This window comes from Martes martes (assembly GCF_963455335.1).
Source record: "Martes martes genome assembly, chromosome: 7".
NCBI classification, from domain to species: Eukaryota; Metazoa; Chordata; class Mammalia; order Carnivora; family Mustelidae; genus Martes; species Martes martes.
In genome coordinates, this window is record NC_137894.1 from 26048016 (window position 1) to 26071211 (window position 23196).

Genomic DNA, 23196 nt, shown 5'->3' on the forward strand with positions numbered 1-23196 from the left:
CAGAGAGCCCGACCTGGGGCTCAATCCTGGGACCCTCAGCTAACTGATGATCATTTCATGACCAAACTGCTCAGATTTGTGAACAGCAAGGACCTGAGAAGAATGATCAGAAGTGGAACCAGACAGAAATAAGACATGGCTCTTGAACATTACTAACCAGAGAGACATTTTTCCTTCATCTATGAGGGTGGATGCAATTCTTAAGGCCACTAGCTAAGGAGGTTTTAGAAAAGATAACTGGCAGTCTTGCCCCAGTCTTTCCGAGGTCCCCAATTTCCTAGCTTTCACCACTGTACCTCTGCACACAAGGTGCTCATACAGAATAGAAATACAAGGCCTATTGGATAAGTTCAGTGTGTACAATATTTTACCCACTGGAGCTGAACCCTGAGCACTTTGCATAATCTGAGTGGCTGCCCACAAACTCTTTCAGTCAGGCAGAAGTCCTGATGATGATGATGATGATGATGAAGAAGAAGATGATGATGATGATGATTAGCTTCAGAGGTAAAATTTACTGACTCATCAGTTGCATGTAACAACCAGTGCTCATTACATCAAATGTTCTCCTTAATGTCCATCACCCAATTACCCCATCCCCCCACCTACCTCCCACCCAGCAACCCTCAGTTTCTTTCCTATAATCAATAGTCCCTATGGTTTGCCTCCCTCTCTATTTTCCTGTTATTTTATTTTTTCTTCCCTTCCCCTATGTTCATCTGTTTTTTTTTCTTAAATTTCACATATGAATGAATTCATATGGTATTTGGATTTCTCTGACCGACTTATTTCACTTAGCATCATACCTTCTAGTTACATCCCCATTGTCGCAAATGGCAAGATTTCATTCTTTCAGATGGCTGAGTAATATTGCATTGTATATACACACCACCTCTCATCCATTCATCTGTTGATGGACATCCCAGCTTTTTCCATATTCCTGATTATTATGTCAAAGTTACACTGGAGAAAATATCAGACTAGCATGTATTGTTGCCCTAAAAACCTTCTAATCTTTTATGAAATTACTATCAGTCCTCTGAAGCCTACTTGTGAGACCAACCAGTATTTTTAAATGGCCGTGAGAGTCCCTATGGTTGAGTCCAGGTAGGGCTGTCAGCAGGTAGAGGGCTAGTGTATCATATGTTTGGCTGACCAAAGAAAATGAGACCAGGGGCATGCGAATGACAGCCTTCCAGGTCTACAGAAATTGGGAATCCAGTCCAAATGAAAAAGCCCTGGAATTTGGGGGTGCAAGTCTATATCTCCCATTGCTGCCCCTCTTAGGGCACTTGCCTCTGAAAGCTGTTTTGTTGTTGTTGTTGTCGTTTTGGTTTTTTAGCCGTGCTCCAGTGATGAACCATCCCTGATTACAGCAAAGATAAGATGACGAGGTAAGTTACACTTCTAAGGCCACTGATGTATTTGCTATAGTAAAAGTTGTTCTCATTAAGAAAACTCCTGTTGAAGTGATAGGATTATGCCTTTTATGCTTAGCAGAGGCTGATGACATCTAAATAGGAAGAAGTGGTCAATTGCTAAGTTTCAGATTTTGTTTCTTAGCTGTGGGGGAAGCAATGTGTCGGAGTCCTGCTGAGAGATGTATGTTCAGTGTCCCCTCGGCTCCCTGCCCAGTCTCGTCCCTCCATCCCATGCTCAAGTCTTCCAGGAGTACTGATTAATAAATGTTAGTGTCCCACCAAAATTGTCAAGAATTGGGGTGCCTGTGTGGCTCAGTGGGTTAAAGCCACTGCCTTCGGCTCAGGTCATGATCTCAGGGTCCTGGGATCAAGCCCCTCATCGGGTTTTCTGCTCAGCAGGAAGCCTGCTTCCCTCTCTCTCTGCCCTGCTTGTGATCTCTGTCAAATAAATAAATAAATAATCTTTTTAAAAAATCGTCAAGAATTATTAGCCACTCATGAACAACACAAATGGTCAGTATAATAAGTCTTCCAAAATTCAGGGTTATATGTAGAAACTGATGTTGGTTCTTACCTGGGTATGACAGCTGGGGTTTTCTACCCAAGCTCAGCCCAGCCAAGTAGTGCCCTGCAAAGCCCAAGGTCACAGCCTTCACAGGCTGCAGGTCACTCTGTCTCTCGGGCAGAGCTGCTGTTCCAATCAAGCAGGACTGGTTCTGAGAATCATTGCTGTGCATACATGAGCTGTGAGTTTACAGTCCAAGAACTTTAACAAAAATCTTGTTCAACACCAAATGAATGTGAGTTTATTCTAGCAGTGCCATTTTATGGGGGCCCTCAATGTTCATTCTGCCCATTCATCTGCTTCCAAAGTGCAGTGGGGCCACATGAAAACAGGCATGCTGGGAGCCAGGACCCCAACAAGGGCCCCGCTCCTTTGGAGCAACTTCTCCTTTGCAGGAGCAAGCACTGGCCGCTCTTCCCCATGCTGGGCCCCATCTCTGTACTGCTCTCCTGATAGGGCCCCACTCATGTCCTTTCAAGGCTTTTTCATTGGTCAGTCTGGTAGGAGGTCTTCAGACTCTCATTAAGCATCCCAGTCATATATAGTCAAGGCACAAATCACTGTTAGAATTTTCAAGAGAACAACATAAAACACCCAGCAAGCCTCCAACTATTTCTTGACCCTTAGACTCAATCGGAATTATTCAGAATATCTGAATCATGCTCTGTGTTATGAAGCTAATCCCAGTAATAAATTTTTAATTTTTTTTAGCTAAACTCACCTACACCAACGTCTAATTGCTAAAATCATGCTTATCCTACTGCTTAATAGTTTGCTTTGCTATTTTTTTTTCTAATTAAGTGAGTTTAGGGGTTAAGCAGACAAATTTAAAATGAGTTTTAAAGTACCTGAAAAATTCCATGAAAGAGAATCCATATCCATGCTGCTCTGCAATTCCTGCACAAACAACATTTGCTGATGCTCCAATCAGCGTCCCATTGCCTGGAATCAAAATTTTAAAAAAGTAAAATAAAATCTCAGTTTGTCTTGGTGGTAGGCTTCTGTTCTCTTTTGTTCTGTAATATGCAATCATCTCACAGTCTTTTGATTTGATGATTACTTTACAGGTACTATCAAAGTGATTGCTTTATAAATATCTGCAGAAAACAAAATACTGAGACAACCAGAAAATAAGTTTGCTGCTTGTAAATTCTGTAATTCATTTACAGATAAGACTATGACTGCTCTATGTAATAGAAAAGAGGAAATGTTAAGTAGAATTGGCAAATCACTGTGGCACATGGTGACATCTATCTTTTAGAGGGAAATGTAAGCCAGACCAACCACCATAGGAGAGAACAGGTATTTTCAGAGCAGTAGAATTGGGATCTCAGATAAGAACCAACTTTCTTAGGACTCCAGGCCTGGACACTCACCAGAAAACACTGTGGATAGAAAGATGGATGCAAATGAAGAGGATAATAAAATACCATTCTGTGAAAGCCTTTTTAACAGTGTACATGGTCTGTGGGGAATCATAACCTGCACGTGCTTAAATATTAGTGAGACCTCATGGTAAGGGATATGGCCCAAGGACAGCCCCCAACACGGTGACTAATTCAGGGAAGGGTGAATTTGCTTGATGAAACCGATCAGCATCTTCTAACTCCCAATCACAAATGTCAGGGTTCAGGAATAGGCACATGACCCAGGCTCAGCCAATTTTACTCAGTTCTGATATGTGTGTATAAACCGCTAAGGAAAAGACTCTGTTTCCTAAAGACTGGTGAACTGTGAGACACAAATATGGAGCTTCTTACTGCATGTTGGCACAAGGGAGAAGACTCTCTGAAATAGGACAACATAAATAACAGAGCAGGAGGAGGAGGACCAAGGGTGAAGTCCTGTCTGCATAAGCTGAGCCCCTGGGTGCTATCTTTTCTGAGCGCCCAGCATCATATTATCTCTGGGTCTTCTGGGGGCACTGAGCATGGAGAGAAGTACAGAGCAATGTGGACTTTGGATTTCTCTACTAGAGGGGGCACACAGCCTCAGCCTATTTTCTAGGAGATGTCCTTGCAGAGAAGATATCAGTGCAGATGACACTCCGCTGAACACATGCTTCTGCTCCCCTCCCTCTTCTTGGTCCTTACCTTCTCCTTGAAACACATGGCAGGCAGCACAACCTCCTGTCAGGCATGCAGCCTGGACTGCTTGTGCAAAGGCTCATGAAAGCAAGCTCAAGCTTCATCTTATTCTCTCTGCTTTTCATCCATAGAAGACTTAGACTGGGTTTTTCAGTGACAAACTTTGAAATGGCATGCTGCATCCATTTATATGCTTGTTTAAAGGGTGAAATATAGTTGAGGAGTCAAAATTATAAGACTTTGGATCTTAAGAACTCAGTAAAATCTTCCAGAGTCTCCCCAGCACCCTGCAGCCACTAATCCCAAACCTTGTGATGGCAACACCTCCCTGAGGTTGGCCCACTCTGCTTGTGGTCACTGTGTTCCTGATGTCCCATTTTTGTGACAGTCCCACTATTTCTCAGTGCACTTCAGAGTATATGGCCCTACCCAGAGAATCAGGAAGGGCAGTGGAGGATTTGCCCATGACCAAGTGGAAAGTAGGTCATGACAGGCTGACATGATAGGCTACTGTGTGAAGGACAGACTTTAGGGTGGTCATAGAGGAAGCTGATCAGGAGACACACAGGCTACAGGTGATACTAGCTTACTCCAGATGATGTGGGAGGCAGATCAATGTTCCCAACAGCCATGGCCAAGAAGTCCACACCTTAATCCTTAGAACCTGTGGTTATGTCATCATGTTACCCTGTATGGCAAATGGGACTTTGCAAAAGTAATTTAGGTTATGAGCCCTGAGAGAGAGAGATTACACTGAATTATCTGGGTGGACCCATTGAATCACATGAACCCTTAAAAGCAGAAAACTTTCTCCAGCTAGAAGCAGAAGAGAAGCCTCAAAGAGAGAGTCAGACAGATCCCAGGAGGGTCAGAGAGAACAAAGTGAGGGTGGGGGTGGTAGAATAAATGGAGTGGGGAAAGTCAGAGAGATCCCAGAGGGTCAGAGGGATCCTAGGAGAGAACCCAAAGGGGAGTGGAGGTATTCCCACCATGAGAAGAATTCCACACAGTGTTGCTAACTCTGAGATTAGGTCTAAGTGTCAGAACAAGAGAGACCTTTAGGAGCTAAAGGCAGCCCTTCTGACAGCCAACAAAGGATGGGGACCCAGTCTTAGAAATTCAGACACCTGGATCCTAACAATAATCTGAGTAAGCTCAGAAGCAGATCCATCCCAGAGCTACCAGAAGGAGCACCGCCTAGGGTCATCTTGATCTTGGCCTCATGAGACTCTAAGTAGAGGCATAGCTGAGATAATAGATAAAGTTTGTCTATGTGTTATGGTAGTGATAGAAAGCTCATGCAGGTGATTCCAGGATTCCGGGACCATTCTGAGACCTCTTGTCTCAGACACCCACTAGAACTGAGTCTGTATTTTCATCTCAATTCTGACATCTGTCTCTACCTACCTCCCTGATTTACATTAGCTTCTTCTAACTTCCTAGCCCTAGGCAGCTCTCCTTTCCACCCAGCAGGCTGTCCTCTGTGGACAGATCAGCTCATACCTTCTGGGGGCTCATAGGAATCTGTTCTTAGAGAGACAGGAGATGCATAGCAGGCATGAGGTCAGAGAGGCCAAGAGAAATGTTCAGAGGGCTGGGGTCACCAGGCCATGGCCAGGTAGTAGGGCTTCCCCAAGGAGGAAGAGATTTAGGAGGCACCAAGAAAATGAGATGAAACAAAAGGTTCAACAAGGCATAGGGGCATATATAGGTCTGAGTGTGGGATGAATTCTGCTGAAGGATTTGAGAAGGACAAAACCAGATGTCTGCTCAGTGTCTCTTCAGTGTCAGAAGCATTCTAAAGACTTGGCATCTTATCTTCACCATGACCCCTGAGGTCCCCAGTGTCTCCAAGAAGAAACCAAGGCACAGAAAGGCAACATGCTGAAATATCAGGGCTAGGAAGTGATCAGTCCAGGACTAGAACCAACTGTTTTGACTCCAGAAGAGGATCAGAGAGAGCAAGATTCAATCTGCATGATAAAGGCCCAAGGCTCTTCTGTAGTCAGTCATGCAGAGCATCTGAAGGTCTTGACCAGGCGGTGATGTACAAATGCCACAACAATGATGACTCCAGACAGCCTTCTCTTGGTGCTGTCATTCCAGCGTACCCACCCCTTGACCCTGCCAACCAGCTGGCTCCTGCTCTGGGTGAGGCAACCTGTCAATGAAGTTCACACACTAGTAAGCCATCATGCCCTGCAATTGTTTCCCAAAGTCTTCCAAAGCCCATGATCCTCAGATGATCCTGCCCCACCAGCCTCCTTTGCAGACCATGATCCTCAGTGTCTGGGTGGTGTCTGCCCTGCGACCCCCAAACAATGCTACTCCATGACTTGACATGGAGAGCTCTGCTTCTGGACAACACAGAGCTTAACAGGTGGCCCAGGGTCACATTCAGCAACTTGTGTGAGCCCTAAACTAAAAAGTAACATTTTATTCTTTCCTGTTAGGGATTAATGATTGAAAAAATACGCCCTTCTTTCCAGTTAAAATGGCATTGTCTGGATCAATAGTATCTTGTCATAGTACAGTTGGTATGAATTCCTTAATAGACCACTTGCCAGAAAATGAAAGACCCTTTCCATTTCCCACCTCATGTTGCCAGGGTGCACTGGTTTGGTAGGTAAATTTGTTCCAGAGTACTTCTAGATTCAGGGAATGAAATAGGGAGATTTTCAAGGATCCAAGGGAAGGGGTAGCAGCTTGGTCTCCTGGCTGCATGACAACCTGGGCATTATGAGGAGGGCTGGATGGGGAGCCGCATGATTCAAACTCCTTCCTTAGAGAGAAGACAAGGCAGAGAAATGAGCAAGGGCTGTGCTGACTGCTCCCATGTAAGGCAGTTGTTCAGTTTTTGTACATCAGGCTCCTAGCCACCTTTTCAGGAATACAGCACAGATGGCACAATTGCTATTCCCCAAAAGCTTTTTCTACCCCAGGATATGTCCTCACAGCCTGACCTCCTTCTCCAGACTTGCCTTTCAGTCACCTCTTTGCATGAAGTGATTTGACCTCCTAAACGCCTCATAACCTGGGAGGTGTTACATTAACTTATTAAGTTTCACTGACCAGTTCCTTTTTTTTATTCTTTATTTAAATTCAATTATGCTGAGTGAAATAAGTCAAGCAGAGAGAGTCAATTATCATATGGTTTCACTTACTTGTGGAGCATAAGGAATAACACAGAGGACATTAGGAGAAGGAAAGGAAAAGTGAATTAGGGGAAAGCAGAGGGGGATATGAAGCATGAGAGACTGTGGACTCTGAGAAACAAACTGAGAGTTTTGGAGGGGAGGGGGGTGGGGGGATGGGTGAGCCTGGTGGTGGGTATTAGGGAGGGCACCTAGTGCATGGAGCACTGGATATGGTGCATAAACAATGAATCTTGGAACACTGAAAAAATAACATTAAATTAAAAAATTAAATTCAATTTAGGTAACATATAGTATATTATTAGTTTTGGGGATAGAATTTAGTGATTCATCAGTTGCATATTAAAACCCAGTGGTCATTACATCAAATGCCCTCCTTAATGCCCATCATCCAATTACCCCATCTCCCTACTCACCTCCGCTCCAGCAACTGTCAGTTTGTTTCCTAGAGTTCAGCATCTCTAGTGTTTTGCCTTCCTCTCTGTTTTCATCTTATTTTATTTTTCCTTTTTCCCTATGCTCTTCTATTTTGTTTCTTAGACTCCACATATGAGTGAAATCATGTGGTATTTGTCTTTCTCTGACTGACTGATTTAGCTTAGTATAATACCCTCTAGTTCCATCCACATCGTTGCAAATGGCAAGATTTCATTCTTTTGGATGGCTGATTCTTTTAAGAATGCTTTCAGCTATAAGTAATAGAAAACCTGGATAACAGTGCTTTACACACAAAGGAAAATAAATGTCCTCCCATGTAACAAGAAGCCTGGAGGCAGAAGGCTGCCAAGAATCAGGTCATTCTCTCGTAAGTAATTTCAGAGGTGGGTCTTCACAATTCTCTTGTCTTCTCTCTCCCATCACAGATGGTTTCATGGTCACATCTAAGGTAGGAAGCATGGAAAAGAACTGGTACCAATACATTTTTGTCAGAAGGTCAAAATCCATATAAGGAGGTTCCCAAACAGGTTTCTGTCATTTCTCATTGGTCGGCAAAATGCAACAGTGTAGACCAGCTACCAGAACAACTATTATAGTAGAGGGACACAAAAGAGAAGAGATTGAGAGCGGTGTTGGGTTAGCCAGATAGCGGGTCCTGCACACTTTGGAAATAGAGTATATCAGCAGGTATAGTGGAAGGAATGCTAAATTTGAGTTCTGAAGACCTCCAAATAAAATTTAAAAAGCTTGATTGTCAAGGAAATTAACAACCATAATATGTTTTACAAGTAGCTGTGTTGGAAATAGGTTTGTTCCAACTGAGAAAACCAGTCAGTAATATTCAAGACTATGTAAATGCCACCCCTGTAGGGCCAAGACATCAACCAGGACCAAGGCCCAATCAAGTCTCATTTCTCATGTTCTATCATTTGCTTAAGATCATGTCTCACTTTAATTTGCTTCAAATTTGAACACTAATATTTTTGTACCATTTTTTTTCCTGAACCTGGTAATTCTAATTACCTGTTTTCAACACAAAGAGAGCTTAGGAAAACAAACTCTGGACCTGAACTGCTAGATGCCCAATTTTGAGATTTACTATTATATGACAATTGGGACAGTTTCTAAGCCTCCATAGAGTTCTAAAATTTCAGAAAGATGGCATTAGGTATATATCCACTCGTGTGCTGCTTTTGTTCTGGAATATCCGCTCCTATAAATTTTTTTGGATAAATTCCTTCCTTCATTTTGTTCTGTCTTTCCTGAGATTTTTTTTCTTGGAGTCCAATGTTGGATTTCCCATATTGAACTTTTGTGTTTATTATTTTTCTTCTATAATTTATTCTTTGACTTTTGCCTCTAGATTCTGGAATATTTCCTTGACTTTATTTTTCATTGAGCCCCTCTATCTATATTTACTTTAGTTCAGTAAGTATTTAGTAATCATGGATTTAATCAACAAGAACATTCTTCCCTTTGGCTTTTTCTTTTTCTATTATTGTAACTGAAGTTTTATTGTGTGGTAACTATACATTCACATGAAGCTGTAAGGATTAATATGAAGAGATCCCATGTACCATTTACCAGTTTCCCTCAAAGGTAATATAATTCAAGACTATACAACTATGTCACAGTTGGAATACTGACTTTGATAAATAAATAACATTTTCATCACCAAAATGATCCCTCCTATTGGCTTTTATAGCAAGACAATCTTCCTTCCACCTTGTCCTATACTTAACCCCCACTAACCACTAGTCTAGTCTGCATTTCTACAACTGTATCACTTCAAGAATATCATATAAATAGAATCATACAGTCTGTAACCTGGGGAATCAGCACTAGCCAAAGAGGCTTCTCACCCTTTGAGACCAAGCTCAAAAGTTTCCTCTCTGGAGGACCTTCTCAGACTTTCCCTCTAGTCTGTCTCTGGTGCTCCCTAAGCACTCTCTGCATTCCATCACAAGAGGACATATCTGTTTAAGGTGTAACCTTAGCTTAGGTGATTGTCTCCCCTTTCAAAAGCACAATGCCAAGTTATAGCAGATGCTCAGTGAGGCTTAATGAACAAAATTCCACACAGAGAACACATTTCAGGTGCCCCTGGATTCTGTTTCTATCAATGATGTTAAATGTAGCTATGAACACAGTTACTACTTTTCCAGGGGCTAATGCTTAAATGGGGGCTATTTTAACAGGTCTATAGTCTCAGAAGAACTTGAGGTCTCAAATGCTGAATGAGGTGAATTAGCTGCCTCCAGAAATCATAGCAACTTCACTGAATAACAGTAATCCCCCTTTATAAACAAAGAGATAAACTAAACAGAAAGTTATTGATTTATAGGAATCAAATAACAAAGCAAGCTGGATTATCTAAACATGTCTGGATTTAAGAATAACAACTTAAAATTTATCTGGTATGTTTATCTAAGATTCTCCAAAATCCTCTTGTGTTCCCAAAGGTGATTAGGCCTCCTAGATATGAGAAGGACTCTAACTCTAACACAGCTCCCTCAAAAGATTATCAAAACCCTTCTGTTTGCTCACCAGAGGTTAGTCTCTCCTGATACTCTCACTAATTCACTTCTCAAATTCTCTAAAGGACAATATCCCTCTCCAAAAAAGATAAACCTTTTATCTTAAATCTTTCTTCTTACTCCTAAGTTAAAGTCTCTAGTTCAGCACTTCCAACCCCTTATGGAGAGAATAAGAAACTGCAACTGAGGATGGCTTCTGATTCAAAATCTGTTTCTAAACATAAGCCACATCTGTGTGGGTACAGTGTGGGAGCATATTCACTTTGAGATGTCAGTAATGATCATCCTCAGGTTGCCGTTTGGAATTTCGGGGGAAATTCTGCAGAGGGTGTAAAGTCACAGGCTTCACTTCACTAGATCTGCTTTAGTCAAAGCCGAAGGTAAGTTTCTACTCAGGAAATCATCCAAACTCTCCTTAATTTACCTTCAATTAGGCATGTATAAACCATCACTTTGGGGTCGCTACGGTATCAGTGGCCCCTTCCCTGCATACATCAGCACCCCCTTACCTCCTAAGCAGGCACCAAGGGCCAAGGCATACATGAGTGGTGGTGCAGGCAGGCTGACCTCGGGGTCTTGGCTGAGGTTCAGGAGCACAGGAATCTGTAGATGAAAAGAACACTAAAATCACATCCATGGAAACCCAGAGGAGCTTCCTGTACTCTGACTGATTTGCAAGATCCAAAGCACTTCTTCAGCAAACCATTAAGAAGCACAGGATGTTCAACAGGAAACCAAAGTAAACTTCAGAATCCACAAAACCTAGAGTTTGAGCCCACTGGGTATGTTTTTGTTTCCAGCCATATGACCAACTAAATGGTCCTTTTTTGGCTCAACTACCCTGACTGTGGTTTGGGATCTTAGGTGAGTTAAAGTCCTGTAGGATATCTTACAGTGGCTAAGACCATAACCATAACCATGTAGCATTCTTTTTTTTTTTTTTAAGATTTTTTGTTTGTTTGTTTTGTGTTGTTAAAGATTTTATTTATTTATTTGTCTGAGAGAGAGAGAGGGAGAGAACACAGGCAGACAGAGTGGCAGGCAGAGGCAGAGGGAGAAGCAGGCTCCCTGCCAAGCAAGGAGCCCAATGGGGGACTCGATCCCAGCACGCTGGGATCATGACCTGAGCCAAAGGCAGCCGCTTAACCAACTGAGCCACCCAGGCATCCCCTAACTAGCGTTTCTTAGCCCTGCAGTGGACTAAGTCCTATACTAACTCCATGCACTTATCATTTTATTTAATCCTCAGATATCCCTCAGGTGTATTTCTTATTCCTTCAATCGGTAGATGAGGAAATCAAGACATAGAAAGACACATATCTCATAAGTGACCAAAATGGAACCTGAACACAGTCCTCTGATTTCAAAGTGCAGAATGGTAAACCTGTGCTAAACCACTTCTCACGAATGCCCTCTGTGAAGTCTTCCTCACCCTGCTGATGTTCATATAATAACAGGCAACGATTCAATAATTGGAATGTAGTATTTTGTAGTAAGTCATGCCAGCATCCAGTGTACCTTTCTGACAGAGATGAATTTTACATTATTGTTATCAAAGAAACATGTAGAAGTTGCAATGTTTCTATAACAAATTTGTGTTCCAAAAGCATGTCCCCTTGTGATTCGTGTTGCTGATGTAGAAGAATGTAGCCAGAGGGAGGATGTAGCTATGAGGCCTACTTTCAGCTGGCTTGGGGGGAATGCTGGTCCGTATTGTCACTCCTAGGTACCTCAGCCCACAAGATGTCAAGGAGGAACCCTTGAATCCGCTGCCTCAGGGAAGTTTCCTTGTGTGAACACCTCTAAAGAGCAGGATGAGGGGAGCTCCAATGGTAACCTGTTCAGAAAGGATTTCCCAAAGTCACAAGCAGAAAGCTGAAACCAATGTGAAGATATGGGACATTTGATTTCTTTGCTGTAGAGAATCAGGGGGCAGCAGAACCATGCTTTCCTGGAGAGCAGGTCATTTTCACTCCCTAGTTCTTTATCCCTGCAATAGGACTTCACATGAATGCCTCTGCAATGGCCCCCAGTGGGGCAAAAATATCCACTCCCCCATCCCACTGACAATGGGCTTGGCCAGTGACCTGCTTGGACCAATGAAAGGTAGGTGGACAAGAAAGAAGCACCCCATGTTACTGCAAGCCTCCTTGGAGCTTCAGGTTCAGTCACAATAAGAGTATGCCCTAGGAAATACTGCTACCTTACGGGGTGCCCAGAGGAAGGATGTGTTGAGGGGGCCCCATCAGCCCCAGAAGAGGCTGACCAGTGGGCTGCAGCCAACCTGCAGACCTATGTACCTACTGCACACACTCCTACCACACAGGTTGCTCTGCCAGCCCTGCATACAGTTATCCAGAGTGGCCTTGTAGGTCTAAGAATGAGCTTTTACTATTTGTTGGGTCATAAGGAGCATTTCAGAAAGCTCCTTTTTCATTTTTGGTAGCCCCAAAACTGAAATGGAAAAGAAAACATCCTAGGAAATCTATCTGATACAGAAATAGAAACTCTTTGCCCAAGAACCCCTGAGCAGTTCTCATGGCAGGTTCCAATCTTAGCTTCTGTTTTCTCATAATGAACCCAAATGCTGTCACAGAGGCAGTTTTAACCTTGAAGTTTTGACTCTCTGGAGGAGCAAACAAAGTGCAACTTCACATAACATTGGACATCTGTCCTCTGGAACCTTCCCTGACTTTCCAAAGTGGCTGATGTTTTATATCACATTATGCCCAGAACGTACTTCCATAGTCACATTTAACACACACCTCACTTCACCAGGGTGGGACCATATTATCTTGTCCATGTTTCGTTGTGTCTTAAAGCACTCAATAATTATTCATAAACGACCAATTTGTCTGTAAATGCTATGTCCATTTAGCAGCTCTTATAAGAGACAAAATTCCCTGCCCTCATAGAGCTTACATTAGAGTAAGCAGAGAGAGAGAGAAAAATTAAATAATAAATAAGGATGTCATAGAAGATGACAGAGTAGGAGTCTTCAGAAATCTACCCCTCTACCCAAAAAATTATTGAAGAGAACAACTGTAAAGTAACTTTGTAAATTTCCTAGGGCTGCCAAAACAAAGTAGCTTGAAACAAGAGAAATACACTGCCTTGCAGTTATAAACACTAGAAGTCTGAAATCCGGTTAGTAGGGCCATGCTTTCCCCAAACTCTACGGGAAGATTCTTGCTGCCTCTCCTAATTTCTGATGGTTGCCAACAATCCTTGCTTATAGGTGTCTCACTAGAGTGACATGGTTAACTTCACCTTATGTGTCTTCATATGTTCCTCCTTCTTTGCATGCCTGCTTTTGCATCCAAACTCCCCCTTTTTATAAGGACACCAGTCACATAAGATTAGGGCCTATCCTAATGAACTAATTTTAATTTCATGATCTCTATAAAGACCATTTTTCCAAATAAGGTCACAGTCTCAGGAACCTGGGATTAGGACTTTATCTTTTGGGGAGATACAATTCAACTCAAAACAATACAAGCATACCTTCTTTATCACACTTTTTTTTTTTATGGTGCCTCACAGATAACTGCATTTTTTATAGATTGAAGGTCTGTGGCAACCTTGCATGGAGCAAGTCAATTGGCAGGCCATTTCTCCAACAACATTTGCTCACTTTGGGTCTCTGTGTCACAGTTTGGTAGTTTTCACAATATTTCAATCTTTTTCATTATTGTTAATTTATTTTTTTATTTGACAGAGAGAGCGATAACAAGAGACAAAACACAAGCAGGGGGAGTGGGAGAGGGAAAAGCAGACTTCCCACTGAGCAGCGAGCCAGATGTGGGGCTCGATTCCAGGACCATGGGATCATGATCTGAGCCCAGAGCAGACACTTAATGATTGAGCCACCCAGGCATCCCTCATTATTGTTATTTTTGTTATGGAGATCTGTGATCAGTGATCTTTGATGTTACTATTAAATGCTTGGGGGCACCATGAACTTCACCCAAATAAAATGGCACAATTAATTGATAAATCTTATGGGTGTTCTGACAGCTCCACTGACCAGCTATCCCCCAACTCTCTCCCTCTCCTCAGGCCTCCCTATTCTTTAAGACACAACAACATTGAAATTAGACCAAATAATAACCCTACAGTGGCCTCTAACTGTTCAAGTGAAAAGAAGAATTGCACACCTCTCATTTAAAACCAGAAGCTAGAAAGGGTTAAGGCTAGTGAGGAAGATATGGCAAAAATCCAAGACAGCCTAAAATCTAACCTCTTGCACCAAACAGGCAAGCTGTAAGTGTAAAGGAAAAGTTTTTGAAGGAAATTAAAAGTGATACTCCAGTGAAAACGTAAGTGATAAGTAAAAGAGATTTATTGCTGATATGGAGAAAGTTGTAGTGGTCTGGATAGAAAATCAAACAAGTCACAACATTCCCTTAAGCTAAAGTCTAATCCAGAGCAAAGCCCTAACAGTCTTCAATTATATGGGGGTGGAGAGGTGAGGTAGCTGCAGAAGAAAAGTTTTGAAGCTAGGAGGGTTGCTTCATGAGATTTAAGGAAAGAACCCATCTCCATAACATAAAAGTGCAAGATGAAGCAGCAAGTGCTGATGTAGAAGCTGCAACAAGTTATCCAGAAGATCTGGCTCAGATAATTAATGAAGGTGACTACACTAAATAATAGGTGGGGTTTTTTTAAGATTTTATTTATTTATTTGACAGATGGAGATCCCAGAGAAGCAGGCAGAGAGAGAAGGAAGCAGGCTTCCCGCTGAGCAGAGAACCAGACGCAGGGCTCAATCCCAGAACCCTGGAATCATGACCGGAGCCGAAGGCAGAGGCTTTAACCCACTGAGCCACTCAGGTGCCCCTATAATAGGTTTTTAATGTAAACAAAACAACCTTCTATTAGAGGAAGAGGACTTTCATAGGTAGAGTGGAAAATGCAATGCCTGGCTTCAAGGCTGCAAAGGAAAGGTTGACTCTCTTCCTAGGGGTAAGGCTGCTGGGGACTTTAAGTTGAAGCCAATGTTCATTTATTATTCTAAAAATCCTAAGGCCCTTAAGAATTATGTTAAATCTATTCTTTCTATGCTCTATAAATGGAATACCAAAGCCTGGAAACACACATTTGTTTACAAAATGGTTTAGTGATTATTTTAAGCCCATTTTTAAGAGCTACTGCTCAGGAAAAAAAAAAAAGATTTATTTCAAAATATTACTGTTCATAAACAATGCACCTGGTTACCCAAAAGCTCTGATGGAGATGTACAATGAGATTAATATTGTACTCATGCCTGCTAACACAACATCCATTCTGTAGCCCAGGTGTCAAGAAATAATTTCAATTTTCAAGTCATTTTTCAAGAAAAATTTTTTTAAAAATTATAATTGCCATAGTGATTACTCTGATGGTTCTGGGCAAAGTCAATTGCAAACCTTCTGGAAAGGATACACCATTCTAGATGCCATTAAGAAGATTATGCTGAGTGAAATAAGTCAAGCAGAGAGAGTCAAGTATCATATGGTTTCACTTACTTGTGGAGCATAAGAAATAACACAGAGGACATGAGGAGATGGAGAGGAGAAGGGAGTTGAAGGAAATTGGAGGGGGAGACAAACCATGAGAGACTATGCACTCTGAAAAACAATCTGAGGGTTATGAAGGGGCAGGGGGTGGGAGGTCGGGTGAGCCTGGTGGTGGGTATTATGGAGGGCACGTGTTGCATGGAGCACTGGGTGTGGTGCATAAGCAATGAATTCTGTTACACTGAAAAGAAATCAAATTTTAAAATGGGAAAAAAAATAACATTCATGATTCATGGGAAGAGGTCCAAATATGAATACGAACAGGAATTTGGAAGAAGCTGATTCACCCACATCGAGGACTTTGAGGGGTTTAAGATTTCAGTAGAGGAAGTAACTGCAGGTGGGGTGGAAATGGCAAGAGAACTAGAATCAGGAGTGGAGCCTGAAGATGGGGCTGAATTGCTGCAATCTCATGATGAAACTTTAACAAACAAGGAATCACTTCTTATGGATAAGCAAAACAAATGGTTTCCAGAGGTGGAATTTACTCCTAGTGAAAAGGTTGTGAAGAGTGTTGAAATGACAACAAAAGGCTTAGAATATTACATAAATTTAGTTAATAGAACAGCAGCTGATTTTGAGAGAATTGACTCCAATTTTGAAAGAATTTCGACTATGGGTAAAATGCTATCAAAGAGCATCACAAAGGGACGCCTGGGTGGCTCAGTGGGTTGAGGCCTCTGCCTTCAGCTCAGGTCCCAGGGTCCTGAGATCGAGCCCTGCATCAGACTCTCTGCTCCGCAGGGAGCCTGCTTCCCCCTCTCTCTCTGCCTGCCTATCTGCCTACTTGTGATCTCTGTCTGTCAAATAAATAAATAAAATCTTTAAAAAAAAAAAAAGAGAGAGCATCACATGCTGCTGCAGAGAAATTGTTCATGAAAGAAAAAGTCCATCAATGTGGCAAACTTCATTGTTTTCTTGTTTTAAGAAATTGCCACATCCACCCAACCTTCAGCAACTACCACTCTGATCAGTCAGCAGCCATCAACATGGAGATTTCCTTCCACCAGCAAAAAGACTATGGTCACTGAAAGCTCAGATGCTGGTTAGCATTTTTAGCAACAAAGTATTTTTAAATTAAGGAATGTACATTATTTTTTTAGACATAATGTTATTATACACTTAATGGGCTACAATGTAGTATAAATATAATTTAATATGCACTAAAAAATTAAAAAATGCATTTGACTCACTGTATTGTGATATTTGCTTTATTTGGGTGGTCTAGAATCAAATCTACAATGTCTCTGAGGTATGCCTTTAACTATTTTAGAAATCTGGAATGTGAGCAAATGCTTGTGGGAGTCAGGGAAGAGATTAAAAAAGAAGCTATTTAACTTTGGCCTTTCTTATAGTAGTTATCATTCTCCATACTCCCAGCCCTGTGGCAAATAACCACTTTTATATGCAAATTCCTGCTAGCAAGGCTGACAATAAGGATCTTGTACTCAAAAACTTTGGTATGTGTGTTCATTACTGACCACTGCTTTTGATCCTTGAGGGTCAGCACAGATGCTTGCCATTGTTTTAATCCTTGAGGGATAAAGCAGCCTCCAGGAGATTTCATGAAACTATTTGTACCTCCCTTCCCCCGCCCAGCTTTTTGGGAGCCAAACACTTAAGAAAATCTTTTTCTAAATACTGGCTTACTGCAGAAATAATAGAAGAAAAACACCAATGCCACACACAACAAAGAAATGCACACTTCGGGAAAAAAAAGTTCAGAAAAGTCAGAAATGAATCTTGCAACAAGCAAGATTTAGAAATCCTTAAGGTATGAGAGAATTAAATCTCCAGGGTTATTAAAACATAACACCAAAAATGCCCAGTTATCAACAACAACAACAAGAACAACAAATTTAAAAACATAAAAAAGAGGTAAAGTCTCGTACCTCCATACTGAGCCAGCCGGGCATACGTACTGGTGCAGCCACTCTGGAAAACAGTATGGAGGTTCTTCAGAAAGTTGAAAATAGAGCTACCCTACAACCCAGCTTGACATTCAAAATGGATGGAGAGATATAGAGCTTCCAAGACCGGCAAGGTTTAAAAGAATATGTGACCACCAACCCAGCACTATAAGAAATATTAAGGGGGGTTCTATAAATGAGGGAAAACCCAAGAGTGTCCTAGAACAGAAATTTATGGAGACAATCTATAGAAACAAGGACTTCACAAGTAACATGATGTCAATAAAAAAAATATCTCTCAATAATCACTCTCAATGTGAATGGCCTAAACACTCCTGTAAAATGGCACAGGATTGCAGACTGTGTAAAACGACAGAACCCATCCATATGCTGTCTACAAGAGATCCATTTTGAACCTAAGGATACATCCAGACTGAAAGTGAAGGGATGGAGAAGCATCTTTCATGCCAATGGGCCTCAAAAGAAGGCTGGGGTAGCGATTCTCATATCAAATAAATTAGATTTTAAACTAAAGACTGTAGTCAGAGATACAGAAGGATGCACTACATCATTCTTAAAGGGCCTATCCACCAAGAAGATCTAACAATTGTAAATATTATGCCCCCAATATGGGACCAGCCAACTACATAAGAAAACTGTTAATCAAGAAAAAGAGTCATATTGATATGAATACATTAATAGTAGGAGATCTTAACACACCACTCTCAGTAACAGACAGATCATCCAAGCAGAAAATCAATAAAGAAACAGGAGCATTGAATGACACATTGGACCAGATGGACCTCATAGATATATACAGAACACTTCACCCTAAAACAACAGAATATTCATTCTTCTTGAGTGCACATGGAACCTACTCCAGAACAGACCACATACTGGGTCACAAATCAGGGTTCAATGGATACCAAAAGATTGAGATTATTCCCTGCATATTCTCAGATCACAATGCGTTGAAACTGGAACTCAACCACAAGGAAAAGTTTGGAAGGAATTCAAACACCTGGAAGCTAAAGACCACCTTGCTTAAGTATGCTTGGATCAACCAAGAGATCAAAGAAGAACTTCAACAATTCATGGAAAGCAAGGAGAATGAAGACACTTTGGTCCAAAACCTATGGGATACAACAAAGACGGTCCTAAGGGGGAAATACATAGCTGTCCAAGCCTCCCTCAAAAAAATTGAAAAACCCAGAACACACCAGCTGTCTCTACACCTTAAAGAACTGGAGAATCAACAACAAATTAAGCCAACTCCACACGTAAGAAGGGAAATAATCAAGATTAGAGAAGAGATCAATGAGATAGAAACTAAAGATACAGTAGAATGCATCAATGAAACTGGCTTTTTTAAAGAATCAGTAAGATCAATAAACCATTGGCCAAACTAATCCAAAAGAAAAGAGAGAAGGCCCAAATTAATAAAATTATGAATGAAAAGGGAGAGATCACAACTAACACCAAGGAAATAGAAACAATCATCAGAAATTATTATCAACAGTTATATGCCAATAAGTTAAGCAACATAGAAGAAATGGATGCATTCCTGGAAAACTATAAACTCCCAAAATTGAACCAGAAAGAAATTGACAACCTGAATAGACCAATACCTAGTAACGAGATTGAAGCAGCGATCAAAAGCCTCCCAAAAAACAAGAGCCCAGGACCTGACGGATTCCCTGGGGAATTCTACCAAATTTTCAAAGAAGAAATAACACCTATTCTCCTGAAGCTGATTCAAAAAATTGAAGCAGAAGGAAAACTTCAAGATTCTTTTTATGAAGCCAGCATTAGCCTAATCGCAAAACCAAGCAAAGACCCCACCAAAAAGGAGAATTTCAGAACAATATCCCTGATGAATACGGATGCTAAGATTCTCAACAAGGTCCTAGTTAATACGATCCAACAGTACATTAAAAAGATTATCCACCATGACCAGGTGGGATTCATCCCTGGGCTTCAAGTATGGCTCAATATTTGTAAATCAATCAATGTTATAGAACAATAAGAGAAGAGAGAAGAACCACATGGTCCTCTCAATTGATGCAGAAAAAGCTTTTGACAAAATCCAGCATCCGTTCCTGATTAAAACGCTTCAAAGTATAGGGATAGAGGGAACATTCCTCAACTTCATAAACTCTATGTATGAAAGACCCACAGAAAATATCATCCTCAATGGGCAAAAGCTCACAACTTTCCCGTTGAGATCAGGAACACGACAAGGATGCCCACTCTCACCACTCTTGTTCAACATAGTATTAGAAGTCCTAGCAACAGCAATCAGACAACAAAGAGAAATAAAAGGTATCCAAGTTGGCAATGAAGAAGTCAAACTCTCTCTCTTCGCAGATGACATGATACTTTATATGGAAAACCCAAAAGACTCCACTCCAAAACTAACTAGAACTCATACAGCAATTCAGTAATGTGGCAGAATACAAAGTCAATGTACAGAAATCAGTTGCTTTCTTATACACTAACAATGAGAACACAGAAAGGGAAATTAGAGAATCGATTCCATTTACTATAGCTCCAAGAAACATAAGATACCTCGGAATAAACCTAACCAAAGTTTCTGTACTCAAGGAACTACAGAACACTCATGAAATAAATTGAAGAAGACACAAAAAGATGGAAGACCATTCCATGCTCATGGATTGGAAGAATAAACATAGTTAAAATATCTCTACTGCCTAGAGCAATCTATACTTGTAATGTCATTCTGATCTAAATTCCACCAGTATTTTTCAAAGAGCTGGGGCAAATAATCTGAAAATTTGTATGGAATCAGGAGAGACCCTGAATTGGCAAGGAAATGTTGAAAAAGAAAAACAAAACTGGCGGCATCACGTTACCTGATTTCAAGCTTTACTACAAAGCTGTGATCACCAAGACAGCATGGTACTGGCATAAAAACAGACACATAAACCAGTGGAACAGAGTAGAGAGCCCAGATATGGACCCTCACCTCTATCATCAAATAATCTTTGAAAAAACAGGAAAAAATATCCAGTGGAAAAAAGACAGTCTCTTCAATAAATGGTGCTGAGAAAATTGGACAGCTATATGTAGAAGAATGAAACTCGACCATTCTCTTACACCATACATAAAGATAAACTCAAAATGGATAAAAGACCTCAGTGTGAGGCAGGAATCCATCAGAATCCTAGAGGAGAACATAGGCAGTAACCTCTTTGACATTGGCCATAGCAACTTCTTTCAAGATATGTCTCCAAAAGCAAAGGAAACAAAAATGAACATGAACTTTTGGGACTTCATCAAGATCAAAAGCTTCTGCACAGCAAAGGAAACAGTCAACAAAACAAAGAGGCAACCCATGGAATGGGAGAAGATATTCACAAATGGCACTACAGACAAAGGACTGACATCCAAGATCTATAAAGAACTCCTCAAACTCAACACACAAAAAACAGATAATCACGTCAAAAAAAAAAAAAAATGGGCAGAAGACATGAACAGACACTTCTCCAATGAAGACATACAAATGGCTATCAAACACATGAAAAAATGTTCATCATCACTAGCCATCAGGGAGATTCAAATCAAAACCACATTGAGATACCACCTTACACCAGTTAGATTGGCCAAAATTAACAAACATATGTTGGAGAGAATGTGGAGAAAGGGGAACCCTCTTACACTGTTGGTGGGAATGAAAGTTGGGGCAGCCACTTTGGAGAACAGTGTGGAGATTCCCTAAGAAATTAAAAATACAGCTTCCCTATGACCCTGCAATTGTACTACTGGGTATTTACCCCAAAGGTACAGATGTAGTGAAAAGAAGGGCCATCTGTACCCCAATGTTCATAGCAGCAATGGCCACAGTCGCCAAACGGTGGAAAGAACCAAGATGCCCTTCAATGGACAAATGGATAAAGAAGATATGACCCATATATACAATTGAGTATTATGCCTCAATCAGAAAGGAAGAATACCCAACTTTTGTATCAACATGGATGGAACTGGAGGAGATTATGCTGAGTGAAATAAGTCAAGCAGAGAGAGTCAATTGTCATATGTTTTTTCTTATTTTGTGGAGCATAAGGAATAACATGGAGCACATGGGGAGATGGAGAGAAGTGAGTTGGGGGAAATTGGAGGCGGAGACAAAGCATGAAAGACTGTGGACTCTGAGAAACAAACTGAGGGTTTTGGAGGAGAGGGGGGTGGGGGGATGGGTGAGCCTGGTGGTGGGTGTTAAGGAGGGCATGTATTACATGGAGCACTGGGTGTGGTGTGGTGCATAAACAATTAATTCTGGAACACTGAAAAGAAATTTAAAAAACCAAATAAAAATTAAAAAAAGAAGAAGAGGTGGCATATATATACATATACATATACATATACATATACATATACATATATATATATATAATACAATGGAATACTATGTAGCCATAAAAAATGAAATCTTACAATTTACCACAACATGGGTAGAATAGAGGGTATTATGCTAAGTGAAATAAGTCAATCAGAGAAAGACAATTATCATAAGATTTCCCTGATATGAGGAATTTGAGAGGAAGGTCATGGGGGTTAGGGGGTTAAAAATGAAACACCTATACCTCCCCCCTCTGGGTAGGGAGAAACCATAAGAAACTCTTAATCTCTAAACAAACTAAGGGTTGTTGGGGGGGTGGGGGTGGAGGTATAGGGCGGCTGTATTATGGACATTGGGGAGAGTATGTGCTATGGTGAATGCTGTGAGTTGTGTAAGACTGATGATTCACAGACCTATACTCCTGAGGCAAATAATACATTATATGTTAATAAATAAATCAATAAATAAAAATTTTTTAAAATTTAAAAATGTACAATTCATTGTTTTTAATATATTCACAGAGCTCTGCAATTATCACAAAAGAAAAAAGAGAGATAAGAATATATGGTCCAGGGCGCCTGGGTGGCTCAGTGGGTTAAGCCACTGCCTTCGGCTCAGGTCGTGATCTCAGGGTCCTGGGATCGAGTCCCGCATCAGGCTCTCTGCTCAGCAGGGAGCCTGCTTCCCTCTCTCTCTCTGCCTGCCTCTCTGCCTACTTGTGATCTCTCTCTGTCAAATAAATAAATAAAATGTTTAAAAAAAAAAAAAAAGAATATATGGTCCAGGGGCACCTGGTTGGCTCAGTGGGTTAAAGCCTCTGTCTTCAGCTCAGGTCGTAATCCCAGAGTCCTGGGATCGAGCCCCACATCGGGCTCTCTGCTCAACAGGAAGCCTGCTTCCCCCCCTCTCTCTGCCTGCCTCTCTGCCTACTTGTGATCTCTGTCTGTCAAATAAATAAATAAAATCTTTTAAAAAAAAAAGAATGTATGGTCCATTTTCAGGTAAAAAAATTTAAAAATACTTTGATATAACCCATCCCTGAAGCCAGACATTAGAATTATTAGTCAAAGATGTTAATTCAACTATCTCAAATGCATTCAATGAGCAAAAGGAAACCACAAAGAAAAAATTGAAATCAAGAAAATGATATAGAAACAAAATAAGA

General features: G+C 41.0%; 1 protein-coding gene across 1 annotated transcript in view; it reads right to left on the bottom strand.

Moving 5' to 3' along the window:
• OCA2 (OCA2 melanosomal transmembrane protein) overlaps window positions 1-23196 on the bottom strand; it is a 392247-nt gene that overhangs the window by 123154 nt on the left and 245897 nt on the right. The window contains exons 21-22 of the mRNA XM_080808622.1: window positions 10713-10806; window positions 2835-2928 (exon numbers count right to left, since the gene is read on the bottom strand). Coding sequence (XP_080664748.1) covers window positions 2835-2928; window positions 10713-10806 — 188 coding nt within the window. The remainder of the gene's footprint in view (window positions 1-2834; window positions 2929-10712; window positions 10807-23196) is intronic.